Genomic DNA, 12,345 nt, shown 5'->3' with positions numbered 1-12,345 from the left:
CAGTGACGAAGGCGTCAAACTCAGGGCGGTTCGGGGGGACTTGGGAGTGCTCAGGAGTTCAGGTGCCTGAGTCCTAGCAAGTTGCCGCAAACATTCCCAAGCCTGCATCCTGTGGTCACTGCAGTGACTGGCGCCTGGGGCAGTGGAGGCTAAGGCCCCTACGTTCTGAGGTGGGTTTTGCTGGGGCAGGACAAATCTGCCATGGTAGGTTTGTCCTGCCCCAGCAAAACCCACAATTGAAGGGGTTAATGGGGCAGAGATTTAAATAGTAGATAGTAGAAAGAATGAGTATCTGCACTAAAGTACCTGTCTGCGTGAAGGGGCTGTTGAGCCGAGTTGTCCAAACTCCAGGTCAGGTAAAATATATAGTTGTTACCAAGCGCTCACCCTCTATTTTGTTTTACTGTAGTTCTGTTGTTAATTGGAGAACCAGGCAGGTTACTTCAGTTTGGCCACTGCTTCCCACCCATCACTCCTCATGCTCTGTCCCACCCACCAACTTCTGTTCTGATTCAGCATGCTCCTGCGACCAGCGACCATTAGGGGGCTGCGATTTATCACCGCAGCACAATCAAATCACTGGCAGTATGGTTGCTCAGCGACCATATTGCCAGCGATATTGCACCGTGTATACACATCTTAAATCCTATAAGGTTTTTATGAGTCTGCACATAATTACGTCATGATTGTAATAAGGACAAACCGACGTCACCCTTCCTTTTAAAAGTTTAATCAATTAAAAGTTACATTTTAATTATACAAACACACTAAAAAAGCGTGCCCAAGAAAATACACATTTAGGCCCTTATTCAGGTTCATTCGTTCGCATGCACACACGCACGCAGTGTTACACTTGATAACAGCACGTACGCATCTTGCAGAGTCACGCCTATAGGGCTTGCGAACTCATGCGTTCGCACCCATACTAAAAAGGGTGTGGCCTTTCTTTGCGTGCAATTAAAACTGCTCGCACGCGCCAACACATTTTCACATGCACACGCACCACAGTGTGCGTGCGAACATGCTCTTGTCCCTAATATATATGTTGCATATGTGAGTTGACACATGTCGACTAATGTTGACAGTGCAAACATGCTTCACATGGCAGAGTGAAAATGTAGATAAAGGTCTGTTATATAAGGGCAATTAATAAATGTGTTAAGTGCATTTGCATTTGTGGCCTACAATTCACCTTACCATAATAATTTAAATGTGTCTGCTAACACTTGTTTGGCTTTGTGATGCAAACTGAAGTGGAGCAGAGTTAAATGATTGTCACAATCAACCAATAATTTGTCACAATGGTGTTCAGGTGCTATTAATTTCCCCATTTCGCTACTGTGTTTTAAGCGTGCGAATGAGCAGTTCACAAGAAGTATGGTGTGCGAAAATGAAAACCTGCTTTGAGCTTGCGAAAGTTTTGGAGTTTGTGTGGGAACAATCCCTGTTGCAGTCATGCGAAAGCAAACCCACCACTCGAAGTGAACGCCCACGTGTACGCCCATGTGTACTCCCAGTTTTGCTCATTATACTGGACGCGCCCATACAAACGCCCACATCACGCCTACTGGCTAAACCTTCGCTCGGACGACAGAAACCGCTTGGAAGATTGCTTGCGAATAGGAATTTCGCAGTTTGCACATGCGCATTGTGTACATTGCACATGCGCAATAGGAGCAGTTGGGTGATACATGCGAATTCGCATGCGAACGTGTCAATGTGAATAAGGGCCTTAGTCTTCTCTTGCACCTCAATGCAAGACCCTGCCTTACAGCTTAAATCCTGCAAGGGAAAACCGCTATATGCCGATACACAAATTGCAATGTGTAATAAATTGTGTATGGTGGTTAATTTTCTCATGAATATTAGTACTAATCCCCTAACCAACATGGCATTGGTGGTCTATTGTTATGGAGAGTGATGTAATAATATAATTCCAATAATACCTATTGGAATTTAACACTATGTCAAGTAACATTGTCCTGGGAGAGATTAACAGCTCTTAAATGAACCATTGTTGAAATACCATTATTATTCCCATTTCATTAAACCTACAGCTATCTCAACCTTTTTAACACTTTTCAGCAGAGCTACAGAATGTTTTAATAGTTGCAGCCATTTAGAAGATTACATAGCTAGGAAACCCTTTCAAAGGAATATGCCATTGAACAAATCATGTTTCAACCTAGTATTAAGGATGAGCCCTTATGGGTTACAAGCGGGAGAGGAGGTGAAAGGATCAATTCTCAGAGCCAAGATAAACCACATGTAATTGTTCATTAATATACAGTGATCATTCCTTGTACTTGGTTCACATTTTCATATTTGTATTTTTACAAACTATTTCCAACCAGCTTACATACAGTATGAACGCTATGTAAGGAGATATTCTTTATGCAAATTATAATCATTTTTGAAGTTTACAAAATGATAATGAGATGCTATTTATAACGCATAAGTGAAATAACTGATCAACACTAAAAATGAATCATTAAAAAAGGTCGTAAATGGTACAGCAAGAAAGCACAACTCTTTGTAATACTTTGTAAAGGACCAAAACCATAGAATACAAACCATACTAATCAAATGCATATATTTTAAACTCCATACTGTAACTGATATTGTCATATAAAATACATTTTTGATGCACATTTAAGTGGCAGAAATAGATTGCTAGATTGTTCTATTGCAGGGGTTCTCAAACCCGGTCTTCAGGACCCCACACAGTTCACTTTTTCCAGGTCACCCAGCCGGTGCATACGGTCCTCAGGACCCCACACAGTTCACTTTTTCCAGGTCACCCAGCCGATGCATATGGTCCTCAGGACCCCACACAGTTCACTTTTTCCAGGTCACCCAGCCGGTGCATACGGTCCTCAGGACCCCACACAGTTCACGTTTTCAGGTCACCCAGCCGGTGCACAGGTGCACTCATTACTCATTGATACATTTTGAAAGATCCACAGGTGGAGCTAATTATATCACTTGTAAATGTCACTACGGTGGACATTATGTGTAAGTGACATTACTGTGTTTGATTCTCATATGCTCCTATACATTACTAGATTTTTGTTTCCACCAGGTAGATTAGACAGATAAATCTTTAGGTATGTACCCTGCTTAAGTTTTAAAGCACATTTACTAAGCTTTAAGAACACCTGTTTAGAGCATAATATTAATGACCTTATAGATCAGCAAAGTAATACCCCTTTCACATTGCAGCTTTAACACGGTATACTGCCATTTTTTTACCGTTTTAATATGGGTACAGCTGCAGTGTGAAACTCCATTGTCAATTTACCGGTTACAGAATACCGGTATTTTGAAACGTGTTAAAAGCAGGATCCTACACATTTATGAGCCATTTTCCCTGCAGTCTGAACAGCTCAGAAACGGTATTTGCTACAAATGATAAACACACGAGGGTGATAGGTTATCTCCCTGCATGATCCCCGCCCACAAGCAGGAAAAGGCCATTTAAAAGGACATTGTATGGCTTTCTATGGGTGAAACGGGTTGAATCTGAAAGGTACAAAAACGGTATTAAAATGGCAATATACTGTTTACAACATGCAACATGAAAGGGGTTTAACTGGCTTTTGACCCGTTTTAAGACACGTTTACAAAAACGGGATGAAATCAGGTTTGCAATGTGAAACCAGTATGAGAGACAAACTAAAATTAGACTATTACTAGTCTTCTGATTTTGTCCTCTTTAATGGTAGCTTAACAATTACTGTATACATGGTTCCAAGCTCAATGACTTGTACTTGATGATACATGTCAGTGTATTATGTGTCTACTATTAAGCAAGACACACATGCTGGGAAGACACAAGACAGGAATAGCATCCAAATAATAGGTACTGTCATTAATGCTTTGCAGTCGTGAATACATTATGTTCCAATATTAGTATCTGCTTAGAACACATTCTTGTATCATATCATGTATATTTGTTCCCCTTTGATGATTGTATTTTGAAAAATCACAAAGTTAAGTTATGGTAAATTAAATGAGTACAAATCCTAATAACATAGAAAGGCATTGATTACATGGCTATGTGAACTGTAAGAAGATCATTACACAGATGTAGATGTTACTGTTTATTGCCGTGATGTACTACAAGAGGATAGAACTGTGTGAATTTACTTATAACAATTTTAATTAACTTTCAATTGATTTCTAAGAAGATAAATGGTTCTATTATTGCCTCTCGCGTAGAGCACCTTGGCTGGGAATTAAACATCAGTGGGAACTTCCTGACAGTTCACTGATAATCCCAGATTTATATTTTGTTTTCCTGCTGAATATTTGCCGTTTTATTTATCAGTGTAAACAAGTGAGACAGGCTCGCTCGCTCGCACAGCTCTTGACTTGATTCCTACCATCACACACATAAAAAAGCTTATTTAAACAAATTGTCAGACTGATGTGTGCATTATCATTTTCCCAGTGCTTAGAAAGTGTGTGCAGGGATAAAACACTTCTAGGAAAACACTGTAAGGCTAGAATAAGCAGAGACAGTTTGACACTCATTTGTAGAGTGAGTAAATTCATTCAATGGTTCAGGTATAATCCCGCAATACAGATTTGGAAACTGTAGTAAGAAGGTTTAGCAAAATAGCTTGGTTGTACATTGTTGTTTTAACAAAGCAAACACATTTAGGGGTACATTTACTAAAGCTTCTAAAAATGAAAGGAGGTTATGTTAATAGCAACCAATCAGATTCTGTCATTTCTCTAATGCAGCCGACAGGGGGCCATATTCTCTAAGCTCCAAAAGTGATAAAATGGAGAGTGGTAAACAGCCAGCCAATCAGATCCTACCTGCCATGTCACAGACTTTGCTTGAAAAATGTCAGGCAGGAGCTGATTGGCTGGCTGTTTATCACTCTCCATTTTATCACTTTCGAAGCTTAGAGAATCTGGTCCTATATATGTTTGGTTGCTATGGGTAACATCACCTCTTTCCATTTTTAAAAGCTTTAGTAAACTTATCACCTAGTGTTTTGTAGTTGTATTGACGTGGTCAAGGGTACTACCTTTAATTTATAGGGTTAGATCTCGTTTTTATTCCGCACAAAACCCCCAAAATACAGAGTCAGGTTTTTAGGGGCTCTGTCCTGCCGTCACGTGTACACCCGGGCAAAGAAACAGAAAAAGAGAGCAAAAACCAGGGTGTATATATGACAGTGGGACAACATGCTGGTTTCCATGGCAACCAGTAGTAACACGACCATGTCATCCCAGTGAGATGGGGCAGAAGTATGATACAGCAAATTCCTTCTCTTTGAAAGATAGTTACATATTTATTACCAGTTCTTAATATAGCACACACACATACATGTAGCCTACCGCATATACACTCTCATATATAATTGAATTTATGTAAACCTCCGAGTGCCCGCTCACTATGTTCTTCATTATATAACCCTTTGGGGTGGATGAATTTGTGGCTGGCTCTACCATTAGGCAGCTATACTTGAGTCTCCAGAATCATGGGGGCGGACCCTTGGGTCTGAGTCACAAAATGAATGATGACTCTGAGAGAAGCATCTTTGTTGAACTTAATGCATATGGTGCTGAATTTGCACCTCCACCCTATCACCTGAGGTTCTGGAAAGTCTGTGTTTGGGCCCTGATCCTGGTTGGCTCACAAAGCAGCGGTAGTTTGCTGCTTTGTGAGCCATGTAGTGCCGCCCACACTCTCTACATGGCGAATATCCCCGCAGCACTGCTAATAGAAATCATTTGATGGTCACGATGGTTGCTGACCATCAAATGATTTCTGCAGCTCTCGCTGATGACTTAAATAAGTGGCTACCTGGTCCGAGAACAGGGCGGGCAACTGACTTCAGGTGATGTTCTGGAAGAGAACCTCACTTTGATGTTGCGAATTTTATCCCCCCATTGATTCTATGAATGTCTATGATGTATTTTACACATTAATATACTGTAAATACATCAGCATTATAAACTAAAATTAAGATACAACAAACTAAAATATAAAATATAATACTGTACGTGTATTGTGTTTCAATTAGCATATTGGCACATTTATTGCAACACATTATACTGCAGAACTTATATTCTTTTTAAACACAACACCCTGTAAAAAGTAACAAACTGGGAAAAGAAAATAACATGGAATAATACAATTTTTCGTTTTACTGTACCACTATGTTTTTTCCAATTACTATGAGATAGGCAATTAAACTATTGGCATTGTTTTTCAGTTATTTTGTCACGCTCATACAATCTGCAAATTTGTTAACAGCCCTGAGAATAGATGAAAGGATTGGTAACAAATTACAACTCGTCAACAATATACAGCTATAGAGCAGTGAAAAATAATGACTGTACCTTCACACTGTGACAAGGACATTCCAATATTGTAATTTGGTATCAGGCCAGTAGTGAGAAGTGTTGAAAATGTTAGTGTGTAGATTACAATATTTATTAGTAATATGAGTCATGTTAGTTACCAGTAAATCCGGGCTATGACAGAGAAATAAGTAATATATTGAGTTATGCATGACATTTAAAGGAATTTAATTTGTTCAGGATATGAAAATGTGTCAATTATAGATTTGATAGAGCTGTACGTGTCTTTTTTTGATGGTGGGTTGACGGGGTGGGCAGGTGATCCTAATTCTGATTAATATCTATTGCCATTTATTGGCAATACTCTATGAAGTCCATTGTGACATTGTACCAGCATGAATATCTGAACAGCATGAATGTGTTCCTGAATCCATGTCATAATAAGTTACGGGTCTATTATGCTGTTATACCGGCAAAATATTGTTATTAAGGCAATGAAGTACAACTTTGGAAAGGACATTAAAAGACCGGGAGATCCACTAATTGCCCCAAGCCTAACTGTGCTCAAATAGATGTTTGATAAATAATTGTGTTTACTTGTGTCACTAAAACTGTAGAGTATTAATATGTGGTAATTAAATAACTCCATAGCTGACCTTTGCTGGAATTTTTTGAAAAATGAAACCTAATTAATAACCCTATTTTATATTTGTACATTTAGGCAACAGATCCTGATGCTGGAATCAACGGTCAAGTTCGTTACAGCCTGGCAAACCTCAAAAACATTTTCCGGATCACATCCAATGGCAGTATTTATACATCTATAAAGTTGGACAGGGAAATAAGAGACTATTATGAACTCATTGTTGAAGCAACAGATGGTGCACAAACTGACCCTCGCCGTTCTACAATAACACTGGCAATTAAAGTTATTGATATTGATGACAATAGCCCTGTATTTACAAATTCTTCATATGCTGTCTCTGTGCCAGAGAACATGGTGCCCGGTACAGTCTTTTTACAAGTACAGGTGAGTTATTGCAAAGTGCACTTTTTAAAGTCATGCCATGTTTTTCATATACAGCCACTATTATTATTATTATTATTATTATTATTATTATTGTTATATAGCTATTTCCTTTGTTGTTTTTCCTTTATGTACGATAACCGTTTTTCAGTTTATATTTATTTTTTGTTTCATCGAAAAGGGTGTGGGATGTAATGGAGTTCCAGATTGCTGGACATGCGGGATGCCGGGCCGATCTCTGACGGTTTTTTAAAGGGGCACTCATTTATACATGGTTTTGATTGTAAATGATTGTACCTTTAAAACCTTTTAAAAAAAGTGCAAGATCGATCAGCACCCACACAGCCAACGATCTTGGACTCCATTACATCTTGTTCAAGGTTTGCTCTTTCCTTAAAAAAGACATTTTGACCCTCACATTTGTCTTATTTTGTGTGATTACAATCAGGGCAGCCGAGAGGAATACTGGGCCCTGGTAAAATTTTGGAGGTGTGCCCAAAATGTTTAGAGGGTGGTGAAAGAAAGCTGTAAAAACTCTAAACTCAGCAGCAGCACACACCTACAGCATGTGTTGTGCTGACAGCAGTTTCAGCATGAGCTCTCACCCTGTCAGTGAGACACTCATGCTGAGCCTGCTGTCAGCACACCACAGGCTGTAGAAGTGTGTGCTGCTGTTGCTGCCTGGGAGGGATGGAGGGGGATGGGAGATGTCGGAACAGGGCCTCTGCTGGGCCCCTCCAGCAAGCCTGGGCCCGGGTAATTAGTACAACCCCCCCTCTCAGCTGCCCTGATTACAATACAGAGCTAGGGGTGCGGACAATTTATAAATTAAGTCTGGGTTCACTGGGATTGTGGTACAATGTGGCCACGGACTTTAGTTCTGGAATAAAGGTAGTGTAAATTACAAACCAACAAAATAATTGTTATTCTGCACAGCGAGTTTATGAAGCTTCCTAAAGAGTGAAGAAGTGGACAAATGAGGAAGTCACCATTAGCAACCAATCAGCTTCTACCTATAATCTAATAGAATGTAATTGATCAATTAAATGGGTTATTATGGAGAACTCTCCACTGTCTAAAGGTCTTGATACGTGTCCTCAATATCTGTCATCTTCCAACCTCATATTCTCAGTCAACTAGCTGGTGTTACACATTACTGAAATTATACTAGCATTGTTTTGTGACGGGCAAACAGTATGGGATGCATCCAACTAGCCACAGTGTTAATCAATTAAAGGATGCATTTTATTTTGTAAACACAGAGCTTTACCCTCACATTAAAACTTGTTCTTAATTGGATACACCCCTAAGTTTATTAATGAATGAAGTGAATATGTGATTCCTGATGAGAACAATATCAGGATGATATTCCTGCCATGATCTAATACTGTCACATTGCACTCTTCATATATAAATATACACATGCAATACAAATGCCGCCCAAAAATACAATACAGTACAATACAAATGCCAAAAACACATATACAGTCGTTTTTATTTGTCATATAATGCAAGTATATTATAGATATTTGATAAAAGTAAATTAGAAGTCTTAAGGCCCATACATATGGTGAGATTTTGGCTATGGCTGATTTTGAGTATGTGATTTACCTTGAACTCCCCGGAGCCCAGAACCTTAACATTTCTTATTTAATCTTTCTTTGACAACAAAACCAAAAAGTTTAATGTGCATGCTGTTCATTAAATAATTTCTCAGCCTCTGTTACTCATAGTGCGTAACTCCCAGAGGTAATGGAGGTGCCAGCCTCCGGGCTCCAAGCTGTGAAGGAGCACTTGCATGAATAGAAGCATCTGTGTGGTTCACAGTGGGATCCAAATAGTACTGCTCTTCCAACAGAGCTCTGCAGCACACCCACATAGTTAATTTGCTCTATCCCAAGAGCCCTGCTAACACAAACAGTAGAGCACAGGATGGCTCCAACCTGGTACCATTTGACCTGTGCTGCAGCAAGCAACAGTGCACTTGCTGCTGGACTGTGAGATGGGATTCACTGGGGAATGCTTAACCTGAGTGTTCGTGGGTCTGACCCTGGCCTACCGGCCATTGTCACATAGCATAGCTGGAGCCTTTTATTTTGTTAGAAGGGGCACCAAAGTCCAACTTGTCTCTGGGCGATTGGTATGAATTTACGCCTCTGCTCATAGGTAGATTAAAAAAAGGTTTGTATTATTGTTACTTGTGATGATTTCATAATCTAAGGACCTCACCAACTAAATATCCTCTAATTTTAACACACTATCAAATTAATCTGCAACATTATTATATTATTAAACAGTTATTTTTATATGATTTTTTGGTACTTGTGTAGTTTCACGGCGCCAGTGCTTCTGAGTCCCCTTGCCGGGCTCACTTCGCTCGCCCACACTGCGGGCTCGGTGGCTCGCTACACTCGCCACGCTATTTAAAATCAACTCCATGCCAACATGGATAGTGGGGGTATGAACTATCCATGTTGGCATGGAGTTAAGTAACTTTTTTTAACATAGTTTGTGGTGAGCGTAGAACCCGGAAGTAGCACGGCGCCATGCTGGCGCCGTGAAACTACATAAGTACCGATTTTTATTTTTATTTTATGTCAGACGGCATTGTTGAAGTATGTACATTTTCTGCATTGTTGAAGTATGTAGATCTTTCTTTCTCCAGGAGTACACATTAGTGCATGCACAGGTTTATTTAAGATAAATGAACATAATAACACTATGTGCTATGCTAAATTAGAAATACTCTTGAGTTCCTTATTCATAAATTCAGATTTTCTAATTGCTAAAACAACAAGTAATCATTGCAGTAATTATTTGACATAATTAAAACCATATAAAATTAAGCAAATGAAGATGCAGCAACTTTCTGAAAGTGTAATACAATAAGGGCACATTATGACAGCTACATTAAATAAAATGTGTGCTTTATTTGCCAAACTCTAGTTTATGTTTCCACAGAGAAATAACTATAAAACTGCCTATAGGGATACAAAATAAAATAAGTGAAGAGTAAGAGAAGATATATTATAAGAAAGAGATGCTTTGCAAGAAAGATTTATGGTAATATTGCTGCTAGGCTGGGTCGGTCTCGTCCATAATTTTCCAGAAAAGGTACTTTTTACTTTTCTTTAATAAAAAATATTATGGAGATGAGAGATGATAAGTACACGGCTTGCACAGAGGTCAATAAAAGATAACAGACACAATAATAACACACACAAACCCTGTAAGCCTATAAAAAAATAGAGACTAGAAGAGAAAAAAAAATAGGGTAAGTTCAGTGGCAGTCCACAGAAAAAAGGGTGGACAAAGGAAAGATAAAAAGTGGAGAGGAGGGGAGGGTATTCAGATGGATGTATCTACAGAATTATTATTATTATTAGTTCATCCATCCATAGAGTTAAGGGTAAGACCATTATATGGTCTGGGAAAACATGAAAATGGGAAGTCCATGGCACCCATATTTTAGTGTACTTTTTGGACAAGTTCTGTTGGATACAGGTCATGTATTCCATAGAAAGAATATGCCAAACTTTTAACAATAATCTCCCCCATGGCTGGTACTTCCGTTTTCTTCCAGGCAGCAGCCAGTTTATATTGATGGCGAGTGGCATCAGGAACCACCCGCTTGTAAAAAAAAGGATTTGGGAAAGGGATGCAATTCTATAATAGTACTAGCAACAAGAATGGGTACTTTGTAGTAGGGATCAATTTCAGATGAAGCTGACTTTATTGCACTGATTGCTGCAACATGGAATACAAAGCTTATCGGAAATAAGAAAATAATGTCATAATTTGCAGAACTAAATTTGCCCATGGTGTTTCCCAAGGTGAAATAAGAGCAAAGGGGTACTTACAGTACTGCACTAGTTATAAAACAGCAGCTACAAATTTCAAAGAATGCTCAAATGCTCAAACTCTTGACAATTTAAATTCTTGACAATTGAAACATTGACAATTGTTTAAAAGGGGTGCTACATTTGCATTGAGAAGTGAAGGGATTTTCAGTACTGGGTGAGCTTACAAAATCAAATCGTAAAATTATTTTTTTATTATGATCTATTTTCAAAAATTAGTTTAATAATATTAAAAAAATACAATGATGATAAAACAGCCAACTATAAAAGAACGAGATGAATTTCTAGTCCTCAATTAAAGTTTCATTTTTCTTTAATCCATTTAAATTTGAAGCATATTATATTGTTCACACATGTTTTAGCAATTTCTTCATAATATGCAATACTTTTTCCATTTTCATAATGATAAACTACTGTACATAAATAGTACATTTCCTCCAAGGTCTTTTGCTTTTTTTTAATTATTTATTTAACTCAAGCTAAGATGTAGAATGAGGCTGGTCTAACGCTCATACACCAAGGCAAAAATCATTCTCCCAGATATTTTATTATGGCCTCCTCTGTGTCATAACACTTCCTACACATATTTCTTACTACAGCATGTTAGTATTTTCCGGAAATAGGCAGAGCCAACACTCCTTTCAAAGTATTTGTAACAACAATTAACCCATATTTCTGTTGTTTTATTCTATATAAAATGGTGCTGGCAGATTAACCCCTTCATGACAGAGCCAGTTTGTGCCTTCATGACAGAGCCCTTTTTTTCAAATCTGACATGTCTCACTTAAGTGGGGATAACTTTTTTTTGCTTTTACTTATCCCAGTGATTTTGAGATTGTTTTCTCGTGACACATTGTACTTCAAGTTAGTGGTAAATTTTCGTCGATACAGTCTGTGTTTTTTTGTGAAAAATACCAAAATATCGTGAAAAAATGGAAAATTTTGCAATTTGCAAAATGTTAAATTTTCTGCTTGTGAGACAAATAATCATACCACTCAAAATAGTTAATAACTAACATAGACCATATGTCTACTTTATGTTTCCATCATTATTTCAACTTCCTTTTAATTTTTTTGGACACTAGGAGGCTTACAATATGAATAGCAAATTCTCAAATTTTCATGAAAATTTCA

At 38.3% G+C, this 12,345-nt stretch overlaps 1 protein-coding gene across 5 annotated transcripts in view; it reads left to right on the top strand.

The window, feature by feature from the left end:
• Positions 1-12,345, top strand: part of PCDH15 (protocadherin related 15) — a 1,154,330-nt gene that overhangs the window by 800,330 nt on the left and 341,655 nt on the right. For all 5 annotated transcript variants that reach the window (XM_083149096.1, XM_083149095.1, XM_083149094.1 and 2 more), the window contains one exon: positions 7,046-7,354. In XM_083149096.1, coding sequence (XP_083005222.1) covers positions 7,046-7,354 — 309 coding nt within the window. The remainder of the gene's footprint in view (positions 1-7,045; positions 7,355-12,345) is intronic.

The sequence above is a fragment of the Crinia signifera genome, chromosome 6, assembly GCF_055691185.1.
Source record: "Crinia signifera chromosome 6, ASM5569118v1, whole genome shotgun sequence".
In the NCBI taxonomy this organism is placed as follows: domain Eukaryota; kingdom Metazoa; phylum Chordata; class Amphibia; order Anura; family Myobatrachidae; genus Crinia; species Crinia signifera.
The sequence above is the reverse complement of the archived record's forward strand: the minus strand, read 5'-3'. Positions and strand labels throughout refer to the sequence as shown.